Below are 24,729 nucleotides of genomic sequence, written 5' to 3'. Positions count from 1 at the left end.
CATACTGGAAGGCCCACCCAAATGACCTCACTTTAACTTGATGGACACATTCGGAGGTGCTGGGGAAAGTGTCTCCGTTGGCAGACCTCAACTGATTCCCCGAGTAAATTTTCAAATACAACGTGCCCCTCGAAGGAGCCAGCAGGAACAGACAGACTCCAAAAGAGCCATCAGATGCAGCCTGAATAGTGTTTGCTGTGGCCCACGACAGGCCACTAGAAACTATGCATGTGACAGAGCAGACGGGAAAAAAAGAACAGAAATTCAAGCCCTCAAAACAATAACCAGAATTAAGGATCAAAGGAAAAGTTAACACATTGGACACCACTGAAAGGAAGCTCCGAGAACTGGAGGAGAAGGTAGTGAGAACTGTCAAGACTGATGCAGAGACGGACAGACGGAAACCGCAGGAGAGATGCAGGCCACTGAGGCTGCCTGGGACTGGGGGGGCAGTGCGACCACAAGGGACCCTGGAAGTGGAGGGAAAGGGGCGTCAGAGGACAGCCTGAGTGGGGACTGAAGACCTGCTGACACCTAACTTCAGCCTGGGGAGCCTGTTGGGCGTCAGGCCTTCAGAGCCACCAGACCACTGCTTTCGGTCACAACGTGCACTAGTGTGTACAGGCACAGTGGGAGCCAAGCCCACTGTCACTGCAGCCTTCCCACAGGCCTTCCCTCTGGAGCTGTGCCCCTCATGAACTTTACAATCAGCAGCTGGTCACCCAGACACATGGGCTGATAGGAAGTGGAATGACTACAGGTGAATTCATGAAGTGACAGCTCCGTAACAGTTTGCATTTCTAAAGTCACATTCCCAAGGGCCAGCTGCCACCCTCGCTCAATGGCCGTCCACAGAAGGCAGGGGGTTTTCCAGAATGAAAAGGGCCCCACCAGGCGGTTGCACAGTGGTGGGAGGGTGGGCGTGGGGCTGCAGGGAGTCCAGGCATGACCACATATTCAGGGTGCAGGTAGACAGTCAGGTCCCATGTGCCCTGGGCCACAGCTGGAGCCAGCAGGAAGTGACAAGCCCTTCAGAGGAGCTAGGGAGGTGGTGCTGAGGGGACTGGAGGGAGGGGTCCAGGCTGGGAAGCATGGACACAGGCCCAGGGGCTCTCTGGGGGCTGGCCCCATAGGACAGGGTCCGGGACAAGCTTCTGAACGGGAGGACGTGCTGGCACTGCCTGGTCTGGCCACTGCTCCTACTACTGCTGCAGGGAGGCACGGGCATTCCCCAGCCCACGGAAAGGCCAAGAGCTGTCCATCCAGCACACCCAGGCAAGGAGGAAAGCCTGGGAAAGAACACTGGCAGGGGGTGGGGGTGAGGGGCTGGGAGTGGCCTCAGGCCTGAGCTGGCTAGAGTCTGAGATGGGGCTCCATTGCCTTGGGAAGAGGGGAGCCTGGTGAGAGAGGCAGGGCTGGGGCTGCGCCTCCTGGGGCGGGGGTGGGGCTGTCTCTGCAGCTGGGGGCACGTTCCCGGACACAGATGGCTCTTTGTCAGGGCCAAGCCCTGTGAGCAGAGCAGTGTAGGCACAAAGTCCCTTCTGTCCAAGTGGCCTCCCCCTCACCTCCAGGGCACCACCCCCAGGAAAGGAGCAGAGCCCCTACCCCCAGGTTCCCATCCAGCACTTACGCACACACACCAGGCCCAGGTGGCAAGATGGGACCCAGGATGAGAGGCGTGGGGTGTGTCCGTGGCAAGTCCCCCCACCCCCACCCCAGGGCCTCCACTCACCCTGTGCTACAGGCCATGCCGGTCCCTCCAACACCCAGGCACCCTTGGTCCAGCCCAGCCTTGGCCACCACTGCCCAGGGTCCCCTTCCCGCTCCCATCCCACAAAAGAGAAGTGAAAGGGTGGCAGAGGGACAGCCAGCAGCCTGGCCCCTGCAAGGAGGCCTGCACAATTTATTTCTGAGACCTCTCTAGACCCTGAATGCCCACAGCCCCCACACTGGACATGTCATGACCTCCTCAGAGGGGATTGCCCATGCCAACCCCACTACTGTCGACCAAGGGGCTGAGCTCTGTCCAAAGCAGGGACAGCCCCAGGCCTGCTGCTTCTAATGGGCCTGTAGCCACCCAGCCCTGGAATCAGCCCCTCTGAGGCCCCGCTAGGTGCCCCACTCCAGGACACGTCCTCGTCCCTCAGTGTCCAGGCGGCAGGACCCAGATGACGCTGGGCAGGGCTTCCGCCAGCCTGGCCAGCTCCTGCCGACACTGTCCCTGGAGCCGGTGCAGTGTCAGCTCCAAGCAGGCCTCCCGACTCCTCAGCACCCCAATCACCTCAGCAGCCTGCAGGCCCGGGCCCCCCAGCACCCCGGCTTCACTCCTCACCAGCCGGTGGGGTCCGTGGGGCTGGGCCCGGCCTCCGCCTCGCTCCCAGGCCTGCCGCCAAGCCGCCAGTTCCTGTCCCACAGCCTCCTGTGCGGCCCGCTGCGCGGCACTCCACTCGGGCCCCCGGCCTCCAACCTGCAAGGGGCAAGTCAGTGACTCCACATCCTGCTCATGAGGACCCACTGCAGATGTCACCTGTCACCAGCAGAGCGGGCAGGGGCCTGAACAGCAGCCAGACAGCACAGAGGCTGCAGGCCCTTGGAGACGCCCTTGCTCTTCCGGGGTCCTGAAGACGTGAAGGGGAAAAACCATGCCCGTTTTACGATGCTTCACAAAAGGAAAGCAGAACATGCCTGCTGTCTGCAGCCACGAACCCATGTGCTCAGGCTTCCCTGCCCTCAGGTGGGGTGGGGGACCATGTGCCCACCAGCAGGTCAAACAGGCCACGTGGACGGGAGCTGGCAGGGACCACACAAGAATGCCCGGGGCGAGCCAACAGACCCCAACAAGGGCTTCAGGCAGCTGGGGGGCCCTCACCGTACACCGACCACACTTATGCTATCCCATGTCAACTCCCCAGGAGGCCCCGTGGAGGCACCAGGTCACGCCAGCAGCTCCCGAGCCCTCACCCTGGACACCCAGGCCGCCCGCCGGGCCTCTGCAGCTGCCCGCAGCTCCTCCTGCAAGGCCTGCAGCTCCCCAGCCACCAGCTCCAGCTCATCAGCCCCGCGCTCTGGGATCCTGGGCAGAAACGCGGGCCACGAGGACTCTGGGGGGCAGGAACCCAGGACGGTGTCCTGAAGAGAGAGAGGCCCCCGTGAGGGTGGGCGGCAGCACAGACGTCAGCTCCCCAGCCTGCGGGACGGAGGCACAGGAGGCATGCCCGCCCCAGGCCACACAGCAAGCTGCCTGGCTACCATCACCAGGCAAAAAAGCCAGTCTCCAAAAGGCTGCAGACCCCCAAGAAGTCAGGGCTCCCCAGGAGCTGGGCAGGGGGACCCATGGACATGTGGAAGGAGCCCCAGACTCAGAGCTGCAGGACTGAGTGCAAAGCTGGCTGCAGGCCGGGATGGTGTGTGGCCCTGAGTCTCCTCTTCCTGTCCTCTGGGAGGAGGGAAGATGCCCCACCCCACCCCGGGGCTGCTATGGTCAAGGGCAGGGAAGGGGGGCGTCCCAGCTTCCTGACCATCCACTGCCAGAAGACCAGCTCCCTGCACCGCCACTCCAGGGCAGCCTCCAGCCGTGCATTCTCACTCTGCAGCCTCCGCAGCAGCTGCAACGCAAACCAGGAACCAGGCCTGTCGGAGCCCGTGTGCACTGGGCCACCAGTGCTGAGACCCCACCCATCGCACCCACCCCTCCCTGCAGCACACAGCAGCCCCAGCTCCATGCACCACCAGGCTTGAGCAGCCCGGGGACCCCCTACACCGGCCCCCACTGCTAGCCCCAGGGTCAGGCTGAGTGCAGGTGCCCCCTGACTTGGGACCTCCATCCACATCCCTCACTAATTGGGGGCTGCACCCCGGAGGCTGCTAGCAAATGGGGAGGTAGACCGCAAACCTGCCACCTCTGGGGGAGGGAAACCCCTCCCCTGTGACCTGCAATCCCAAAGGCAGAACAAGCTTCATGGTGTGCAGCTGGGCAGTGATAGGGAAGAGGCCCCACCACACCCCTGCCCGGCATGCACAGCTCGTGCCCACAGACCTGCACCCAGGCAGCCGGGGCTGGCTGAGGGACCACCGTGCACTCCACCCATCTGGCCCCTGCATCAGCCTCGGGAAGCTGGGCTAAGGGCCCCGCCCAGGTGCAGCCGAGGCAGCTGGCACTGTCCACCTAAGGGCCCAGCCGAGATGGGAAGGGGCTGTGTAGCCCCTGTCCCCATTGGGAAGCCCCAGGCCAGGCACCTGCTGCGGCTCCTCTAGAAGACAGAGGTACTGGGCCATTTGGGAACCCAGGAGCATGTTCCAGGCAGGGACAAATGTCCAGAGTGTGGCAGCCAGACAGGAGCTCTGCCAGGCCACCACTGTGGGCTACCACACGTGACACTGGGTCTCCCCTAGACAGGGAGGGGCCCCTGCTCTGCCCCCCAAACCTGTTCCTGCCCCTGGCTCCACAGAAAACCCAGAGTGCTGGTCAGGAAGCCAGGGGCCTGCTTGCTACGGCTGGAACTTGGGGCTCCAGGGGCCAGATGGGGGTGGCCTTGAATGCCAGGCCGAAGGCCCAGCAAGCCCATCGCTGGTGCAGACTGGAGGGAGGCCTGAACCAGCCCACAACCTGGCGAGCACAGAGCCTGGGAGGGCTCAGACCTGGGGAGAGTGCCCGCACACTCAGAGTACAGGTGCCCGCACGTGTACACACACACACTCGGAGGGCATTAGCCACTGAAAGGAGCAGTTAATGCCATTTCCAAGAACAGTCCCACAGAGTGACACCCCCCCCCAGCTCCCAGGCCATAGGAAAGAGGAACAGGCACAACGGAGGGGGTGGAAACAAGTCCCCTTCACACCCCTAGGGCTGGGGCAGGGAGGGGGCACAGGGATGCCAGGAAAAGACTGCAGCCCAGCCACTCCACAGCACTCCACAGCCACAGATCATTCCAGAAGCGTCTGGGACTTATCCCAGGAGTACAGGCCCTTCAGGTAGGCCAGACCAGGCTGCTGCCAGCTCCCCCTCCAGAAACTGTGCAAGGAAGCCAACTGTGGCCTCTGCCCACCTGGCCACACTGTCTGCAGTCCTCTGGCACCAACAGGTGCAGCCTCCAGGAGGCAGGGGAGCCCCGCCAACCACCCCCACCCCCCCAGAGGCCAGGATCCCAGGCAACACCAGGCGGGAGCCAGCGCAGCCGCAGCTCTGCTCCAACCCAGGGGGACCAGTGGGCAACAAGCCAGGGCCTTGCTAAGTCCCCCCTAAAAGGAGACAGAGCCAAGGGCACCTCAGGACACCCAGATGCTGCCTCAGCACCTCCAGGGCCCCGCGCAGCCCTGCCTGAGTGGGACCCAGCCAGGTGTCGGCCAGGGACACAGGCCCAACAGACACCAAGGGCCAGGCAGGCGTCCCCACTTGGGCACACGGATCCTAGAACGGAATGCAGCCCCCACACGAACACAACACCTACGGACCTGCAGCCACACCAGCCCTGGCCTGAGCCCTCTTGCCAGGCCAGGCACCCAGGGGGCTGAATGGTGCCAGCCTAGCAGGCTGGACAGGCCAGAGCCCAGCCTTCAAGGGACGGCCAGTCCTGGGCGTGTCCCAAGACCTCTGGCCAGAGTGTGGGGCATGCGAGGCAGGCACCCCACATCACCAGCTGACACCTGCGTAAGCTCGAGACGCCAACACTGTCCCCTTGGAAGTTGCAATGCTCTTCCTTCATTCCAGCACCCTCCTCACTGGCTGCCAGCCTGGCCCCGACATGGGTGCCCTCGGGCCCCCCCATGCCGGCCATGTGCACACACAGCAGCCAGTCCGCATTCCCACAGCACTGGATAATCTAGGAGACCGGGACAGGCCCAACATGCCCGTCCCAGACACCGGCAAGCTGGTGAGCGTGACAGACACAGCTCAAAGCCCAGGTTCCCCCCCAGGACCCTCCCACCCTGGGTCCTGCCCTCACCTGCCGGCCGGCCTCTGGATCCCGGAGCAGCTCGGTTTCGGTGACAGACAGGTGGCCAAGTCTGTGGTCACTGTGGCAACCGCGAGTGTACGAGTGGATCTGTAATGGGCAGCACAGAGCCCAGGCTGAGCAAGGGTGGGTGCCTCCCCCAGTGCTGGACAGAGGCCCTGGAGCCCCCCTCTCAGATGTAGAAATGGGGCTGAGGGCCACACCTTGCCGAGGCAGTCCAGGGCAGATGTCCTCAGCACTGCAGGGGGCCAGCCCAGGGCCTGCCAGGTGGCCCCTGCAGAGGGAGGGGCACTGGGTATCTCCCCACAGCTCCCCCATCCTGCCAAGCTCCCAGGCTCCCAGTGGAGGGTGGGGATGGAGGGTGCACCCCTGCTTCCTTCCCCCCTCAGTTCGTCGAGTGCCAGGCCCATGAGGTGGGCGAAACAGCCTGTGGACAGGCTCAGCGGTCCAGTGGGGCTGATGGTAAGACACAGAGCGATCTGTTGGGCCTGGGGGGCAGTGAGGGCTCCCCAACCAGGTGAGGCCTAAAGGCGGCACAGAGGTTAATAGGTGACTGCGTCCCAAGCAGGAGTGGCTGGAGCCGAGGCCAGGTAAAAGGGAGTGAGGGATCCTAGTAAACGCCAGCTGAGCATGAGACCCTCGGCTGGGGCTGGAGACGCAGGACGAGGGGTCCCAGCACCAAGGAGCCCTGCACTGAAGGGAGCCTGCAGCCCCCTCAGCCCACACTTGCACTGGGCCTGTGGGGGGCACCTGTGCCCCCAGATGAGCCCTACCAGCCCACAGCCAGAAAGCAGTGGGAAGAGGGGAGGCCCAGGCCGCAGCAGCTCCCCCAGGGCCTGGAGCCCGTTTCAATGCTCAGTGACACAGAGCCTGAGGCCTCTGGTCTGGTGGCTTCTAGGCACAGGAAGGCCAAACCTGCAGGCTGCTTGCCCCAGTGATGCCCAGCTCCACCTGCCCTAGGCCCCCTCCTGGACCACCTGGAGCCCTGGGCACAGGCTCTGTGCCACTCCAGGGCAGTGCCAGCCAGCCTGGGAGGCCCACTTCCAGCCTATTCAGGGCCTCACTGGACAGGCCACAGGCAGGGAGAGGCAGCCTGACAGCCTGCAGCACGGAAGCGAAGTGCCCCTGGGTGGGCAGTGCCCAGGCGGCATTACCTTGCCCAGGAGGGAGCACTGCTCCTGCTGACTGGCCATCAGCTTCCGCCACCGGAACCGCAGCTTTCCCACCAGCCAGTGTAGGTAGCGGACGTCCACACAGCCGTCCGCTTCCACTCGCGCAGCAGGCCGGCGAGGGCTGGCCAGGGCCTCACACTGCAGAGGGGGCAAGGCTCAGGCCGCGCTCCCACGCCGCCGGGAGACCCCGGGGGGGAAGAGCAAGGCGGCCCCTGGGAGCGAGAGCCAGAGCGGGGGCAGAGGCGGCCCGGGCGGCCGGGACAGGCAGGCCAGCGGGATGGCAGCCCCGACGCCCCGGCCCGTCCTCAAGGGCCAGGCCGGTGGCGCCCAGGGTTCCGCCCAGGGCCGGGACCCTCCACCTCGCCCCACACCCACCTCACACACGGGCATCTCGTCGCCCAGCCACACGTGCGCCCGGGCCAGCAGCAGCTCGAGCGGGGGCCCGCGGGCCAGGAGCCAGGCCAGGGCCAGGAGCAGTTCGCGGCTGCCCCGGGAGCCGTCGTCCGGGAGCTGAGCCAGCCCCCGACGGGGGTAGCCCTGGGAACGCAGCGCAGATTTCACCCAGCGCGCTTGGGCCTCTGCGGATAGGAGGCTGTCAGCTCAGGGGACCCACCGCTGGCGGTGACTCCACCCAGACCCCTAAGGAACCCGGGCACGACTCCCAGCCAGCGTGCGACTCAACCCGAAGGAGGCGGCGGGCCAACTGGAGGCGGGGCTTATGAGGTGGGAGGGACCAGAGCCCACGAGAACTGACTGGAGGAGGCGAGGCTGATGGGGCGGGGCCTCGCACGGAGAGCGCGGAGAGGACGGGGTGTCAGGCGTGGGCGGAGCCAGTGCCGTGATGGACAGCCCACCAGAGGTGGGGCTTAGCGGGGCGGTGGGGCTTACCCGGGACACGCGAGACTGAGGCGCCGGGGGCCCGCAGCTGCGAGAGCAAGCAGAAGAGCAGCCGCCAGAGTGCGGGGGCCTGCGGGGATCAGAGGGTGGCGATCAGCAGGGCCGGCCGCCTCCCTGCGTCCGCCCGGGGCCCCACTGGGCCTGGTCGCCGGCCTCGCGGGCCTCACCGCCTCCGGAAGGTCGAACTTGGCGCGGCGGAAGATCTCAGGGCTGGGCCCGGCGGGGAGCGTCCGACTTAACGCGGAAATGGCCTGGGGCAGGGCCCCGCCCGCGGCCGCCCGGTCCCCCCGGCGCCGCCGCCGCCCCATGCAGCAGGCTCCGTCCTCCTCCCAGGATCGCGCGCCACCGCCGGCCGTTCCCAGTGTCCAATCACCGCGCCGGTACCGACTCTGCTGCGCCTGCATCCAATCCCCGCGCGGTCCAGGACACGCCTCTGACTCCCGCCCAATGGGCGGTGCCCTCGGCATTTGAGCGCTGTCGTTCTGTCCGTTGCGGAGGCACTTCCGGTCTAGTGAAGCCCAATCGTCATTGCCGGCTCTGCGGCCCAATCGCGGCGACACCGGCCGCCGCCTAGTCCACGCTCCGCCGCTCAGCGTCTCACCTCCTTGCACCAAATGGCCACCTAGCAACCGCCCGAGGGTCCGCGGACGCGTTCACGGAGCTCTCGCGGTCCTGAAGACCGCGCAGCGGGGCGCCACAGGCCCTCCCCCTCCCTCCCTCCGCCCCGCCCAAGGGCGGCTCTCCGCTTCCGCCAAGCCCTCTCCCGCCCGACCGCCAGGGGGCGCCCGGACCCCGCCGAGCGCACCAGGCGGGGCCCGCTGCAGGGGCACGCCCTCGCCCCGCCCAGCTCAGCCCCGCCGCTCGCGGGCGGAGGGCTCCTCCGGGGACGCTGGTGGCTTTCCCCTCCTGAACCTCCATCTGCAGAACCCCCGGCCCCGCTTCCTCCCGTCCGTCTTCTGCGCGGCCAACCCTCCCCAGCCTCCCTCGGCCCTGCACCCGCAGCCTCTCCGTCCCGCCACGGAAGAGGCTGTCTTTGAAGGAACGTTTGGAAAGAACTTGGCGGTTCTTTCAGAGTTAAACATAAGTTTACCCGAAAGCAAAAATGCCAGTCCCAGAACCCAGGAGAACTGTCTTCACACACACGAGTGCGTAGCAGCGCGGCTCGTAATAGCCCTAAAGGAAGCAAGCCGAAGGCCGCCCGCTGTGCAGTGAGGCCGTCCGCGGGCGGAGTGGTCAGTCCTCAGGGGCAGCCACACCACTGCCACGAGCGCATGCACGGCTGCAGCCGAGGGGAGAAGCTGGTCTGTGTCTGCATCTGTTGGAGACCCAGAGAAGCACATGTGCAGGCAGCAGTGGCCTGGAAAGAGTCCCAGAGTGGGCAGTGACAGCAAATGGGCACGAGGGGACTTTTGTGGCTGACAAGAGTGGTCCAGAACTGGATTTTGGTGGCCGCTGCCAAAGGCTGTGAACTGGTTAGTCACTGCCAGTGCACAGGTGAACTTTATGTATGTAAATGATACCTGAAAGCTGTGAAAAAGACTGCATGAAAGGGGGAGAGGGGAGGGAATGGGAAAGAAATCTGTCCTCAGAGCCCCAGCCCTCCCCAGCTGTGGCCAAGCCCACAAGCAGTGCAGTCATGCCGGGACCCCATCTTCCTCGCAGCCCTCACCTTTGCCCGCCTGCCTCCCTCTCAGGCACAGTGAGCCCCTCACCCGTCTCCCCATAACCAACCTCCTTCCCTGGGCCTCCATCGCAGGTGCCCCTGGGTCCCCTGCCCCAGTACCCCCACCGAACAGCCATTTCTCGTGGCCACCCCCGCTGGCCCATGTCCTGCTCCCCACCAGCACAGGGACATAGCTGCCTGCTCCCAGCCCTCCCATCAGTCCCTCCAGGGTCCCCCTTCAGCACAGGCTGGGACGAGCACAGGCCCCACTCTGGCCCTGCCTTCCCGATCCACGACAGCGGAGGCCTTTCTGGCTAGTCTCCCCGCAGCCTTCAGACCACATCCCTTAGCGTCCACGACTGGTTCCTGATGTTGGGTCTGGAACCCTCTCGGGCCTTTGCACCTGCTGGCCTTCCTCCCAGAATGCTTTCCTCCCCACCCGAGGCCTGGCTGACCCACTCTTCTCTTCCCCCAGGCCTCTGGAGAGGTGTCCTGCACATCGATTGCCCACTCGATGTCCCCCGGCCCCCACCCCACCACTGTCCACTGAAAAACCCAGCCTCACCTTAGCGTGCTCTGTTTTGTGCCTCCCCACCCACATTCCATCTGGTGGAATCCCGTGAAGCCCCAGTTTCTCTCCCTCTACCCCACTACCCCGCAGACACACACTGCCCTTCATCCCCTCCCACAGCCTGTCCAGCTCAGACCTACAGTACCTCCACCAAAGCCCTGGGACAGGGCCAAGGCCACTTCATGCCAAGCTGAAGTGACTCCTCTGGGCTCTTTAGGTCAGCAGAGACCTAGGAGGGGTGGAGTAGATTGGCCAGTGGGGGAAATGGGAGGGTTCTGAGAGTGGCCAAGTCTGCAGCTGCTGCCTGAATTGACACACACTGTCCAGAAAGCCCCCAGCCATCACTGCACAGCCGGTCCTCAAATGCTCCATTTGGGCAGCCGGCCACTTGGTAGTCCCTGGACACAGGGTGGGGACAAATGAGGGGCGGTGATACCCAGATGGACATCCTTGCAGAAGCACAGCTGGCCTGGTCTTGTGGGATGGGGTGGGGAAGGGGACAAGGTCAGGGCAGCAGGAAGTGGGGAGGCAGGCAAGGACTCCCCACAACTCCCCCAGCTCAGGAAAAAACAGAACTAGCATGAGCTCAGATGATTCGCTCCTGATCTGGTAGTCTGGTGTTCCAGCTGTCGGCCTTCCCCCCACCCCCTGGGGCGGGGGCACCTTGGGGGCTGTCCAGGCCACTTGCTGTGCAGAGGGGGCTGCAGCCTGCAATAGGCCCCCAGCAGAGCTCCCACCCCAGGGCATCCTGATGCAGCAGAAAGCGCAATTTCCAGGCAGGGTCTGCCGTTGGGACCCCCACCTGCAGCTCCCCTGGATCATTCCCCAGCAACAGGCACACACAGGCAAGTCCCCAGTGTTGCGTTTATTGAGAGTGTGGGGTCCTCAGGGGAGCCCCAGGTGCCTGGGGTTCAGGCCAGGCATCAGCCCAAAGGGGCAGTGGTCCAGCAGGCAGCCAGGGATGGGGTCTCCACAACCTGCACAGAGACAGAGACCAAGGTGAGTGCAGGCCTCACTCAGGACTGGGGGAGCCCATCCTGAGGGCCAGTTGTGGGGGGATGGGGGTGTACCTGGGTTTACTTGTTGAAAGTGTGGCTCTCAGCTCCACCCCGCCCAAAGCCTGCAGAGAAAATAGTGGGCAGTTTAGGAGTGGCTAGCCGTGGCAGGCTGCATGGACCGTGGGGGGCTGGGGGGGCCGTGGGGAGCATACCTTTGGGCCCAAACATGGCGGCATAGCAGGGATGGTTGCAGTAGGGCTTGCCTTCATGCTGCAGAGAGAGAGGTCATGAGGGGCTGTCCCCCTGCACCCTTTCCCCTGCGGCCCCCCAGGCCCCACCTACCTCGGCATGGCCCCCTGAGGTCAGTGTCTTTCCACACTTCTCACACTTCAGGCAAGGCCGATGCCAGTCCTTCCCCAGAGATGTCACCCTCTCAGCTGCAGAGGTACATAAGACCCCCCATGAGACACTGCTCTCACTGGGGACACAGGGCACACCCACCTACTCACATACCCATCTTCTCCAGCCACCTCTGCCCAGGACCTCGCCCACCCACACCCGGTGGACCAGCTGAAGTCTCAGATAACCCTTGTGTCCCACGGGTGTCGAGCAGCACCTCTGGTGCCCCCGGCCAATCCAGCCAAATAAACAAGAGAAGGCGCTAAGGCCCTAGGGCGGGGCGGGGGCTGGAAGGTCGGGAGGGCCTAGCTGCCGGGTTAAGCCCTCCGACCTCTGCACCGGTCCCGGGGTGGGGCCCGCAGGGCGCCTTCTCCGTGGCCCGGGCTAGGGGACTTCCCACTTCTTCCTGCCCCTCCCGTGGGTGGGTCCCCGGGCGCAGGGCACGGAGGCGGAGCCCCGGACCCGGGCGCCGGTTTCCGCGTCAGTTTTAACTTAAGGCTAACGGGGGCGGCAGGAGTCCCGCGTTGCTTCCTGCCCTGCGGGGTCCCCGCCCAGGGCGTGCCCAGGAGGAGGCGGAAGAAAGCGGGACCCAGAGATGGGGAGACACAGAGCTGGGGAGAGAGAGTCGAGAACCCACAGAGATCGGGAGGCGCAGAGTCCGGGAGACAGGGTCACCCTATACAAGAGTCCCGGCCCGCACACGCAGGCGGCTGCGGCAGGGCTGAGGTGTCTGCTCCCGGGGCGGTTCCCCAGGGTCTCCCAGCGCCTCCAGCCCCTAAACAGTCCCGGCCAGGTCGCCCCAGGGCCGCGCTTCCGCGTGGGTGGCGGGGTGCACCGCGGACCGGAGGGGAGTGGGCCGAGGTGCCCTGGGATGCGCTCACCGAAGTACACCTCCTTGTCGCATTTGGGGCACTTGGGCATGGCGGCGCCGGGTCCGGTGCTGGTGGCTGGCCTGGAGCAAACAGAGCACTGGACTGGGTGGGTCCCGCCGGGTGCGCGCCTTTCAGGGACCCTGGGACCCCGCCTCTTAGAGACCCGCCCTCGCGCTCCGCCCCCTAATTCCGGGACTTGGACCCTAGGACCTCGGCTCCAGAACTGGAGGCCGCGAAAGGTCATCTAGTCCACCCCCGCCTCCGGGCAGGCCCTGGGCCTGCCCACCCACCCAGCAGGGGCTGGGGGGACTCACTGAAAGGCGGGGCTGCTCCTGGGGCTCCAGCCCCGCCCCTCGCCCAGGGCTGTGGAATCGCGCGTTCCAGGATCTGCACCGGGGGTGCCCCAGGAGCACCCCTTGTCCCTAGCACCTGTTCGCGCCCCCAGGAGATACGCTGGAGCGGGGTCGGGGACAGCTTATCTAAAATGCAAACAGAGGCAAACAGCGGGCGAGAACTTCCCACACGGTTTAACCCGGCCTTCTCCTGGACAGAGCGTCGGGGACACCTGCCAGGGAAGTGTCAGCCTGGCACCCCCGGAGAACTCCCCTCCATCCTTCACCACACCGGGCCAGCCCCACCCCCACGGGACCTCCGGGCTTCTGCGAGCCCCCATGCCCGCCGCTCCTGGGAAGTCCTTCAGACGGCAGCGGGAACGTCCCCGGGGAGTTCGGAAGAAGGGATTCCAGACGGTGCGCCCCCTCCCTGGGCGGGGACAGCGAGGGCTGCGGGGGCCGAGGATTCTGGCGGGGATTGTGGGCGCCACGCCCGGGAGGTCTCTAGAGGCCGGCCTGCGGGGGAGGGTCCTTATCTCTGGGGAAGCGCATAGCCTGGTGGGTGCGGCCCAAGTCCGCTGCCCGCATAGGGGCTGGCCTGTGCCTCCCAGTGCCAGGCAGAGACAGTGCCTCCCGCCCCGGGAGTGGGGTGGGCCCAGGGGCCTGGCACCGGACTGCAGGGTCCCAGGCCATCCTTCAACCCGCCAGCTCAGGGGTACAGGTGGGAGACGGGGAACCCCCATGGGGAAATCCCTGCCCTGTAGGGCACTGCCTGGCCTAACCCTCCCCCCTGCCACCCAGGACACCTCCCTGTTCTGGGGGAAGGGGCGGTCTGTCTCTGTGGACCCTTCACTTCCCTCCTCTGGGGGGGCAGGGGGTGCCACACCCAGTTCCTTGGCTTCCTGAAAGCCTGAGCTCCCAGCCCTCTCTCCCTCCTGCCCCCAGCTCATCGGCTTTCCCCCCCCTCCACGACCCCTCCCTTCAGCCACCACAATTACTAATGTTCTCATCTCCCCTCACACACCCATCTCAAAAGACACATCATCTCTGGGCCTGTCCAGGCCCTGTCCCCATGGAGGATGCTGGGGACATCCTCCCACAGGGCCTAGGAGCTCTCAGCCTCCCTACACAGACACTCAGCGCCCACAGCACCCAGTGCAGTGACCCTACCTCACCCTCCCTGAAGCCCACCCACCCACCGGGCACAGGGGAGACATAAGGAAGCCACAGATGCCTCATCTCAACAACCCACCTACCTGCCGTCTGCCCCCCTGGGAGCTCCAGGCTCAAGGGTGCCAGAGGCCACATCCAGCGTCTCCTGTTGGTAAGGGTGCCACAGTAGAGCTCACAATCCCACTCCTCTTCCCCACATCTCTTTCTAGGCATTCCTTCCTCCCTGGGAACCCCCTCTCTGATGCTACAGTTCTGCCCCCACTGGGGCTCTGTAAGCCCAGGGGCCTGGGACCCCTCAGTGGCTGGCTGCCCAATGCCCTCTGGTGTGGAACCCCCAGCCTCCCGCCCATCCACATTGGCCTGCTCCTGCCCTGGAGCCTTGACACCCATGGTCATGTTAGGCCGCTGCCCTCACTGTGATTTCTGGAGCTAAGGCCACAAGCCCAACTGCCCCCACTGCCCCCACCCAGGCCTGGGCCCTATGCAGAGGCCAGGAGCAGGGCGGGTCCTAACTTCTCTCATCTCCTGGGTCCATGATCCCAAGAGAGCATGACAGGGGAAGAAGGGGGACAGGGTGCACGCACACAGACCAGCCAGGGACAGAAATGTAGAGGCAGAGGCAGCGAGAGAAGAGGAGGGACTGCAGGGTCCAGGAAGGCCGGGTGTATGTCACAGGGCCACACGCAGCACACCCCACCTGCAGTGCCCTGGGTGTGCTGGGAGGAGACCTCCCGAGGGGTCGGTGAGTGATCGGGTGCCTGGATGCCTGCTTGTGTGTGTCCCCGTGCTTGGGGCATACTTGTGTGGGGGGCAGCCACCTGATTATCTCTGGAGGGGTGGGCACAGGGCCCCTCTCAGAGCAGCGTCCCATGTTTTCGTCCAGTCCAGGCTGGAGTCCTCAGGCAGGTGGGGAGGTGAGCCAGGTTTGTCCTCCCCTCCACCTGCCCTCACCCACACGCAGACTCCAACTCCACCCTGCAGGGGAGCCCCCCATTGAAAACCAGGGTGATGAGCCACTTCCTAGCCTCCCCTGCTGTTATTGCCTGTTGCTATGGTCATGGTGGGGAAGCTGCTAAGAGCGGGGCAAGGGCCACGGGCCTCGCCCTTTGGTTGGTACACAGCACGGTTTTTCCAGACACACAGACACATACACACACACACCCAAGGACACACACACTCCCTGGAACCCTCCCAAAGCTTCAGCCATAGACTGATGTGTCCCTCCAAATGTCCTGAGCCCCACCCACCCACGCTGCTTGCGCATGGACGTTGTGGAGCCCTCGTCAACTGCAGTTCCTCAGGTCCCTGGCACCTGGGTGGACAGCTCCTGCCTGCCCCAGACTCTGTCCAGGCACCCCATCTGAAGCTTGGCCCTGACAGCAACCCCGAGACCTGGGACCCCCTGGCTGCAAGGGCTCCTGCTTCCATCAAAGCACGTGGCGCAGGATGTACCTGTGGGGAGAGGTGCGCTGACCTGACCCAGGGTCCACCCGGCGCAGGACCAGCTGGCCAGCTGGAGACTGGGTCCAGCCCTCTATTCCTGATCCCCCTCTGTAAAGGCGCTTTGGCACTGAACAAATGGAGGATATACTGAACCCCCTCATTCACTCCAAGGTGCAGCCTCCCAACCTTGCCCCTCAGTGCTGCCAGCACTGCAGCCCTGGCCCTTGCTCTTCTGTGTCCCGGCACCGACCAGCAGGCACAGGCAGTGTCCAGGACAGGACACAAAGAAACCCAGCTGCTCGCCCCAGCCTGCCTTTGTGCTCAGAACGTTCCGCCCTGCACCAGGACAGCATGAGGGCACCCCAGGGCCCTGAGACCTGATGGGGGGGATGGGCACTGCAAGGTTTGGGTGCACCAGCCGAGGCCACCTCTGTCTGCTCATTCCCGCATCCTCTCCTGCTCATGCTCCAGTCAGGCTCTGCTGGGGACACAGAAGAGAACCAGGAAGGACCCTGTCTCATAGAATTCTGGGGAGGCCCGCATGCACTGGGCAGTGACCTCTGAGGAACCCACCTGCAAGAGTCAGCCACTCGCTCCCCACCCCCCAAGAGATTTCTAATGCTCCGGCACGACAGACCTTCAGGCCCTCCCTCCGCAGACTGAAACGTGCCTCTGGCCTCCCTCTGCAGCCCACACCCAGGTCTGCTTCTCAGTATGGCCAGGTGTAAGAATGTCCCCTCCTAGGGCAGGAGGTCAGATGGGTTTTCACACACAGGTGCTCTGAGCAGTCAACACGCACCCCAGGACAAGTGCAGAGTGGACGGGTGGGGCAGAGCAGCTCCCCCCTCAAGGTCCAGCCCTGCCTGCCCTTCCCCCAGTCCTGGCTGAGTCAGTGACACTCAGACATTCCCAGGGTCTATTTTCAGCAGCTTGTCTCCCGGGACCCCCTGTCTGCCCCAGGCTTGGCCCCAGGGTAAGCCTGCTGGGCTCCATGCCCTCCTGGCACTGAGGCATGGGGGAAGGGCTCTGCTCACAGCCACCCAGGTGGGAGGAAAGCCTTTCCCCTTCACTCCTGGAAGGAGGGATGGCATACAAAGGGGTGGGGTGCAGGGATGGGGACACGTGCACCTTGAGTTCCCTCAGCCAGCCCTGTCTGGGGTCCAGATGGGGTGCTGCCCCTGCTCACTACTGTCCTTGAAGCTGAGCCTGGTTCTAGGAACCTCTGAGTCTTGAAGCCAAAGCCCATGCAGAACCGCCTCCAATTCCAGTCTTGCCAGTGCCACTGCTGGGCCTGTTCATGGCCTGGGCCCACCCCCGGAAGCCAGCGGGCCCTGGGAAAGCCGGCTGCCCACACCTGGCTGCCCTGGCCCTGCCCGAGGGCCACTGGCACTCAGCCCCTGCCTAGAGTCAAAGGCCAGTGAGCTGGTGCTTGGACCCAGGGATGGGAAGGGAGTCGTGCACGCCCACCCCCAGTTCTAAACAAGTCTGAGCTGTGTGGGGTCCTCCAGCAGGTAGGGGAGGGGCTGCCCAAAGAATCTGTGCCTCAGGGAATTGGAGGCAGTGGGAGCTGCAGACACACCAGACCCCGCAGAGATGTCTGGCTGGGGCACCAGTCAGCGCTCTACCGGCCCAGGTCAGAAGCGGGGCGGGTGGGGGGGGGGCGGCGCAGCTTGGAAGGGCCTGGCCAGGAGTCGTGTGAAGACCAGGGCAGTGGGGGTCGGCGCGATTGGAGAGCAGGATGGTGAAGCAGGCCCCTGGGATTCTGGGGCGGGGCCAGCGAGGTGGTCAGATGGTATTTCAGGGCCACCTCACCGGCTGGCCATGGGTTGGAGGGGCGGGGGTGGAGGTTAAGCAGAACGCAACACACACGGGGACACTGATGCCCATCCCCCTCTAGCATCTTGCGGGTGCGTCCGGGGCTGCGGGAGCCCACGGGAGCACCTGACTTGTGGGGGAGCTCCCTGGAGCTAGTGCCACCTAGGGAAGCCCCTCAGCGCAGGGAGCACCGCGGCCCCCACCCACGCGCCCAGCTACGCCTCGCGGAGACCGACAGTAGCGGCACCGCCCCGGTTTCCATGACAATCCCTAGGAAACAAACACGGAGGCGCGTCACCCTCCACCCGCAGGAAATGGGGCGCGCCCTCCTCAGCTCGATCCAGGGGTGGGGGAGGATGGGAGGCTCTGCGTCCAGGCAGAGCTCGGTCAATCCTCGGTGGAGGTGACCACTGCACCCCTCACCCGCGCCGGCCCGGGCGGGGCCTTCCAAATAGGTCCCGCCCCTCCTCCCCCCACCCTCGGGTTTGGGGACCGGAGCGCCGTCTACCACGTCTCCTCCCCACATAGTTTCCACTGGAGGCTCCCGAGGGAGGGGCCCAGGCTGCGTCCTTAGCAGCCCCCACCCCCTAGGAATTTCCCATCCAAGACCGGGAGCCCGTTGCGAGGGCCGCAGTTGAGTTCCCCCAGAGTCAGTCTCCCCCCCAACTGGGGAGCCTAGGCCTGGTAGGAGGTAGGGACGAGGAGGGGAGTCGTCCCAGCCCCACTTCTGAGCACCCATCGGGTGCCCCTACCTGCTCAGTAAGTGGGGGGCTGGGGGCCCCGGGGGTACCTGCTCAGTCTCCCCCCCCCCCCCCATGCAGCCCGGCCCGCCCTTCACACTCTGGCTTCATTCCCAGGGCCGGCCAGGTGGGAGTAGACCTAGGGCGCCTGACTGGGACTGGATTGGAGAAGGGCGGCCTGGCAGGACACTGGAGCCGATTGCTCCACCCACCCCCACCCCGGGAAAGGGATGGCTACTCGTCGGACAAAGGGCCAGGCATCAGGTTCAGCTGTGTGAGCCCACGGACTGGAGGGTGGGTCGGGGAGTGGCCTGAGTCAAGAGCTGGGATGCAGGGCACACGAGAAGCCGGCCGCCTGTGGCGCTGGGGACAGGGGCCCAGAGGTGACTAGGCCCGGATGCTGCTGGCTCAAGGGAGGGCGAGGTATCTTGGTGCCTGGTGCTGGGGGCCGGCCAGGGCCCGGGGGTTTCTGCCCCATGGCGCCCAGTGGAAGAGAAGGCGCGCCCTCTGGCGGGCTGCCCGGGAACGGCAGATAAAGGGGAAGGCGGACAGCGAGGAGGGGTCTCCGAGGAGCTCCCAAAGGGTCCAGGTTGAAAGGGCAAAGCCTGGGCCGCGAACGAGTCCTTTATCATTACAAACGCCACGCAGCCTTCCGCGCACGCTGGTCAGGCAGGGGCACGATTCAAGATCCCACCCTCAGACTTCCCACCTTCAGTCCTTGGGCCCTACCAATGCTGAGGCAGACGACCACAAAGGCCTCCACGTGGCCAGCCCTGCAGGTGGAGCCGGGCAGTCTTGGTGTGACCATACCCCATCCCCATCCAAACCCTCTAGACTGCCAGGCTCAGTCCTGGCCTGAAGGCCCACCTCAAGCCATCCACCCTTCACCAGCTCCCAGCCTGCAGAGGACTCCTGCTCTGGTTACATCTCCTCTCCCTCTGCCTGGCATGCCCTCTGCCACTTTCCCAAGGTTGACCCTCCACACCTCTATGTCTCTGAAGGACCCAAACATCTCCTGGCTCTAGTGCCCAGTGTTGGCATTTCCAGGGGGCCAGGCTCAGCCGTGTAGGCTCCAGAGAGCTGGCACCTCAGCATAACAAGGCTCTGCCCCTTTCTGAACCCCATCCCCAGAGACCTCCCATCTCCACCCACTTGCCCCTCTTTCAGCTGCCCTCCCGCCTGTGCTGGCACCACAGCCCATAACATAGCCTTCCTCCCCTCCCCATCAACATTGGGAATAGGACCTGCCTCTCTCCAAGAAGCTGGGTCCAGTTTGGGAGCATTTGTGAATGGGACAAAGGGACCCTGTGCGGGATTCATGTCCATCCCATAACCAGTCACAGCACTGGGTCCTGCGATCCTCAAACCTTTTATTGACAGCAAAAACTGTGTGAGGGTGGCGGGTGGGTGCTTGCAAGACAGTGTGGGAGACGGCACAGGGCCCTGGCAGGGTGCCCTGTCCACGGACACTGTGAGGGGCGTGGCTGTGGTCACAGCAGCAAGAGAAGATAATACTGGGGGGCAGCAGGAGGGGGCAAGTGGGATGGCCGCCTTGGAGGGACCCGCCCAGGGCCACGGGGATACACAGGACACATGGGGCCACGAGGCACACAGACACAGAGACGTGGGGCCACACGGAGAGGGGGCCACCAAGACACAAAAGGGGGTAACAGGTGCTGGGACAAGAAGGCAAACACACCCAGAGGGGCGGGGAGCCGGCCCAGTGTAGCTTCCTCTTCCCCAAGGACAGGACGTGCTGAGAAGGGACTGGTCACTCTCCCTCCCAGAGCCAAGCAGTGGGGCCTGTGGTAGGGGCCCATGCCCCGAGGGGGGGTCAGGAAAGGAGGGGGGCTGTGGGCCTAGGGCTGAACTTTGCCCTCGGGGTCCCTGTCATAGATGTAGCTGCCCACGGCTCCAGTGTTGACTCCTGTAGAGAGAGGTGGCAGGGTGGTGGGGAGCAGTGGGGAGAGGGGGAGGGGGCCCAATTCCCCACCCCTCCTGGCCACACTCACCCTTGGGTCCGAAGAGTATTCCATAACAGGGCTTGTGGCAGTAGGGCTGGCCATCGTGCTGGGAGCAGGACGAGGCTTAGGCGGGGGTCCACGGACTCCTGTCACCCCACCCCCTGGTGGCTTCCTCCTTGTCCACGTGCCTGCCTCCCTCCCTCCCAGCCTTCAAGCTCCCGAAGCCATGACCAGTCCACTCTCCCGGTAGTGGGCGGCGCGAGCATCGGCGCGCCCGCGAGCCTGCCCTCTGGCCACCAGGGGGCGGCCCCCACCGCCCGGCGAGGCCCCCCCCTCCGGAGGCGCGCGCCTTCCCGGCCCCTCCCGCCCAGCCTGCGCCCCCGGCGGCCCTCACACACGCCCCTCACCTCCGCGTGCCCGCCGGGCGTCAGTGTCTTGCCGCAGCGTTCACAGCGCAGGCACGGCCGGTGCCAGTCCTTGCCGAGGGACGTCACCTTCTCGGCTGGGAAGGGGGAGATGGTGACGACGTGGCCCGCGGTGGAGACCTCCCACAGGTTGGGGTTGGGCGTGGGCACTCACCAAAGTAGACCCTCTTGTTGCAGCGAGGACACATGTTGGGTTCCCCCGTGAACGTGGTGACGCTAGAGGCTGGGGTGGGGGTTGGAGAGGAGTCATGGCCGGCTAAGCGGCTCCCACCCCCCGAGACACGGAGACCAGCCTACCTTTGCTAGGCCCCTTTGGGGGGCCACTCGCCTTTCGCTCCTCAGCTCGGGTCACAGGGACCTCAATGGGGCCAGTGACCTGTGGTCCCTCCGCAGAGGGCTTCTCGTAGATGTAGGAACCGGCACCTCCAATGTTCACTCCTGTGGGGTGGCAGGCACTGTAGGGTGGGGGGCTGGTAGCCTCTCCCATCAGCCAGACCTCACCCCCACAACTTCTCAGAAGGTCCTCCGCAGCTCGTTCTATGGGGTTAGGACCCGGGCCCTAGAAGGCGCTGTACGCTGCGGCCCATTTCTGGGAAGGGCATGGAGAGAAGGAAGATGGGGGGACCCCCCCATCCCTTCCGGACCAGAGCAGATCTCAGGCTGGAGGGCCACCCCGAGCTCACCTTTGGGTCCAAACAGCGTGGCGTAGCAAGGCTTGTGGCAAAACGGCTTCCCATCATGCTAGGCAGAGGAGCATGGGGTGAGGGCCAGTGCCTGGGCTTCTTGGACCACCCCCTGCCTGAGGGTGGAAAGAGCCGTGGAGCCCCCCCAACCCAGCCCGAGAGAGGGGCTCACCTCAGCGTGGCCCCCGGGCGTCAGTGTCTTGCTGCAGCGTTCACACTTGAGGCAGAACCTGTGCCAGTCCCTGCCCAGGGAGCTCACCTTCTCAGCTGGGGACCGAAGGGGAGGTCAGGGCTAGTGTCTGAGGGGTCCCGTTCTCCCCAGGGTCTCCGGCACCCTCCCCGCCCTGGGCTGGGAGCTGGAGCATGCATCTTATCCAGGGTTCCTAGCTCAAGCACCTGTTAACCTCAACATCACATCTGCCCCTCCTTCTACACACCAGCCTCACACTGTCCCTGAGCCATCCCCTAAACCCCCAATAAGGACCCAAAGAAGTTGGCAGAGCACCCTGCTGAGGGGAGTGGCCGGAACCTCCAAACCTTGTGGGGAGGTCCAACCAGCATCCCCCAGTGGGAACCCCAAGGGACAGGACGCCTGCCTGTCTACATTTGGCCCCGAGTCCCCACCCCACTGCCTCCAGCTGCTGCTTTGGCACCCAAGGTGTGGAACCAGCTGCTGAGGGTCAGGTCAAGTGCCCTCCCCACACCCACCCAGCGCTGGAGCTGCTGGGCCACCTCCCAATGGAGGGATGTATGGGAGTCCTCCCCAGGGGCGAACACCAGGAAAAGGGCGGCGAGGACAGGCAGAAAGGCCGGAGCTCAGCCGGAATTCCGGGAAGAGACCTAGCCTGGGGCCCTGGTGGGGGGCAGGGCAGAATCTGGCCAAGCCCCAAGAGGAAGCCAAGGACCAGCAGGTCCCCCTTACATAGAGGTTGTTATCTGGGCCAGGCCTCCCCTAGGGCCCTGGCAGCCTGGGAGTGAGGGCCTGGCCACCCTGCCATGTCCATGCCAGGGCAGGCAGGAGCTGGCTGAGCCCAAGACGACCCGGATCTCATGCCAGCCGGGTTTCTTCTCTCAGTTCTCCTGCTGGCCAGCAGTGGCTCAGGGCTGCCAGAACCACGCTGCCCTGCGGCTCTAGCATGGAACCGGCACCCCACCCAGCTGCACCATTGTTGGGGACACAAAGGCACAGTATCCTGAGGTCACTCTAGGGTGTCCTGGCCCAGGTCCCACTCTGCTCACACTCTGGATGTTAACTGCTGGGACAGAGAGTAGCAGGGCGCAGCCTGGTTGGGGGGTGGGCAGGACGCAGGCCCCCCACCTTCCACTAGTGCCCCCGACCAGGACAGAAGCCAGCGGGTCTAAGCTGCCTTTGTTCCTGCTGGGAGCCCTTGGCCGCCCAAGCTATGAGGAACACTTTCCGGGCCTTCCACAGGACTGTTGGCCCAGCTGGAGGTCTCCTGAGCTGGTCTGGCTGGGGGCACAGTCGTGGGCAGCAGGAAGACCTGGGACTGTCCCCCACCCTGAGCCTCACAGGCAGGAGCCCTCTCTAAGACAGGGACACAGGGCGGGGAGGGCTCCGGGGAGGCAGCTGGAAGCCCCTCGGCTCCAAGCCAAACCAGAAGCACTCCAGGCCAAATCCGGTCTCTCCCCTCTGGGAACAGCAAACAACTGCTGGCCTCCTCCTTCCGTAAGCGCAGCTAGCTTCCTTTACTCAGCCTGTCCTCATCCTGGACCCTAACAACTGCCCCAGGATGACCTGGGAAGGGTCCCCTATCTGTCCCCACCCTGTGGCCATCCTGGCTTCTGGCACTAAGTCTTCCCTCTGAAGGTGTTGGGGGAAGTCGGTGGGCAGAGACTTTGCCGCCTTGGCAGTCAGGCAGAGGCTCAGCCAGGAAGAGGGAGAGTGGATGAGTAAGCCACTCAACGGGTGAGCGCCAGGACGCGCCGTCTGCCCAGGGGGCATCCTGGCAGAGACAGCCCCTCTTCTGTCCCGCCCTATTCTGACCTTGAGGCAGGAGGGCCTGACCACCTGGACTCCAGTGCTCTCTCAAGCTCGCTTGTCACGCCACTCCACCCGTGGGAAAGTGCTGGGGGAACTCGCACCAAGGAAGGGAGCGCGTTGGGGCACGCCAAGATCGCCCCCGCGTGGACTGAGTCCAGACAGAGCCTGGATCTGGCCCGGCCCCGCGTGGGCAGAGGTCGGGGTGCGGGTGCGCGGGGGGGGGGGGGGTGTCACTGCTCGGGGACACACCGGCCCGGCCACGTGTCCGCGGGCAGGCGGACTGGGTTCCGCAGGGACTGCCCAAGAAAGTCCAGCGCGCGCGAGAGGCGCCCCGAGCGCGCGGCCCCGCCCGACCCCACCCCGCTCGGCCCGGCCCGTAGGACCGCGGTGCTCAGCAAACCCAGGATACGCCGACCCCGGCCTCATCCTGGGGGGACATGCGCTCCCGCCCCGTCCCCACTGGGCTCCTCGGGGTTCAGGCGTGGCCGCCCCCACCTCGTCGCAGCTACGCCCAACGACCGCACCCGCGTGGGCAGCGCGGCGAACCGAGTCGGGGCCGCGCATCCCCGGGCGGAGGCTGGGCGCACACCGGGTACCGCCGGGCGCGCGGGTCTGCGGCCGGAGTCTGACTTCGAAGAGCGGAGAGGTGGTTGGCCGGGCCGGGGCACTCACCGAAGTACACGGTCTTGTCGCACTTGGGACACTTGGAGGCCATGGTCAGTGCGCCCGGTCGGCTCGCGCTCTCCGCCCGCTCCCGTCTCCGCGTCGCCGAGGCCGCGCCCGCCCCGCCCACCTGGCTGTCCGCTCGCCCATTGGTTCCGCGGCCGGGGCGGGGCGTCGAGGTCCCGCCCCGCGGGTCCCGTCGCCAGCAGTAGGGTAGCCGCCGGGGCGGGGTCGCACCTGCCTGGCGGGCTGGGGGGCGGCGGGACCTGCTTGGCGCCCCTCAGCCACGCGCGCGAAGTGGTTTCTGCCGGGGCCTGCCCGAGCCTTGCTTGTTTCCATGGCAACGTCGGGGCCGTGGGGCGGGGCGGGGCGGAGAGAGGAGTGCGCGGCCCCCTCGGCTTGGGGCAGTCCTGGCCAGCGGGGCCTCGGCCCGGAAGGGCGGCCCCTGGACACGCAGATGGACGCCCCGACGGCGGACCCGCCTGCCACGCCCGGCCCAGACGCTTAGGCACCACCTCCCCCGGGAGGACCCCACCCCCACCCTGCCGCGCACCCCGCTTCCCTTTGTTGCTCGGTTTCTATAGCAACGGCAGCGCGGCTGAATCCGAGACGGATTCCTAGCGGGCCCGGCCGCCCGGCCACCCGGCCCAGGCCTGGTCCCGCCCTACCCGCCACCCACCTCCCCTCCCCGGCCCCACGCTGTCGGTTGTGCCGAAGGCCCCGCGGGTAGAGGGCAGGGCGCCCGCTACTTCCGAAAACAGCGAGAGAGAGACTGTTGGGAGGAGACTGGGGAGGGGGCGAAGCAGTGCTAGGGGTGCTGAAGGCGTCCTCCCGGAGCTCTGCCTTCCAGGGGGCAGTAGGGACGGATGAGAGAAGGGGCAAAAGATGGGGAGCGCTGCGAGTGCCCTCTGTGCATTCACCCCCACTCCCCAGGACCCCTGCTGTTGCATCACTTCTCTGGACCCA

General features: G+C 65.4%; 3 protein-coding genes across 9 annotated transcripts; all 3 read right to left on the bottom strand.

The window, feature by feature from the left end:
• Positions 1-161: 161 nt before the first annotated feature.
• TEDC1 (tubulin epsilon and delta complex 1) lies at positions 162-8,694 on the bottom strand. 5 transcript variants are annotated; one of them, XM_081047394.1, is made up of 9 exons: positions 8,188-8,621; positions 8,012-8,090; positions 7,499-7,701; positions 7,106-7,261; positions 5,943-6,041; positions 3,519-3,605; positions 2,962-3,129; positions 2,282-2,467; positions 162-470 (listed from the first exon to the last, which is right to left on the bottom strand). In XM_081047394.1, exons 1-9 carry the CDS (start codon positions 8,485-8,487, stop codon positions 291-293), a joined length of 1,458 nt encoding a protein of 485 aa, XP_080903520.1. In that variant the 5' UTR covers positions 8,488-8,621; the 3' UTR covers positions 162-290. The 5 variants fall into 5 exon arrangements, with proteins under 5 accessions (XP_080903520.1, XP_080903522.1, XP_080903523.1 ...); XM_081047396.1 differs by having other exon boundaries at positions 2,333-2,467; XM_081047397.1 differs by lacking the exon at positions 3,519-3,605.
• Positions 8,695-11,104: 2,410 nt separating this feature from the next.
• On the bottom strand, positions 11,105-14,173 carry CRIP1 (cysteine rich protein 1). Of its 2 annotated transcripts, XM_081050518.1 has the most exons (7): positions 14,112-14,173; positions 12,838-13,371; positions 12,533-12,603; positions 11,595-11,689; positions 11,465-11,522; positions 11,325-11,374; positions 11,105-11,231 (listed from the first exon to the last, which is right to left on the bottom strand). In XM_081050518.1, exons 3-6 carry the CDS (start codon positions 12,570-12,572, stop codon positions 11,331-11,333), a joined length of 237 nt encoding a protein of 78 aa, XP_080906644.1. In that variant the 5' UTR covers positions 12,573-12,603; positions 12,838-13,371; positions 14,112-14,173; the 3' UTR covers positions 11,105-11,231; positions 11,325-11,330. The 2 variants fall into 2 exon arrangements, with proteins under 2 accessions (XP_080906644.1, XP_080906643.1); XM_081050517.1 differs by lacking the exons at positions 12,838-13,371; positions 14,112-14,173 and having other exon boundaries at positions 12,533-12,646.
• A 5,200-nt stretch (positions 14,174-19,373) lies between these two features.
• CRIP2 (cysteine rich protein 2) lies at positions 19,374-24,195 on the bottom strand. 2 transcript variants are annotated; one of them, XM_081050516.1, is made up of 8 exons: positions 23,773-24,195; positions 21,271-21,365; positions 21,099-21,156; positions 20,713-20,853; positions 20,570-20,638; positions 20,398-20,492; positions 20,039-20,096; positions 19,374-19,953 (listed from the first exon to the last, which is right to left on the bottom strand). In XM_081050516.1, exons 1-8 carry the CDS (start codon positions 23,813-23,815, stop codon positions 19,886-19,888), a joined length of 627 nt encoding a protein of 208 aa, XP_080906642.1. In that variant the 5' UTR covers positions 23,816-24,195; the 3' UTR covers positions 19,374-19,885. The 2 variants fall into 2 exon arrangements, with proteins under 2 accessions (XP_080906642.1, XP_080906641.1); XM_081050515.1 differs by having other exon boundaries at positions 19,387-20,096; positions 23,773-24,057.
• Positions 24,196-24,729: the final 534 nt, after the last annotated feature.

This window comes from Rhinolophus hipposideros, assembly GCF_964194185.1.
Source record: "Rhinolophus hipposideros genome assembly, chromosome: 5".
Lineage (NCBI taxonomy): Eukaryota > Metazoa > Chordata > Mammalia > Chiroptera > Rhinolophidae > Rhinolophus > Rhinolophus hipposideros.
This window is presented reverse-complemented; position numbering and strand designations above follow the sequence as displayed.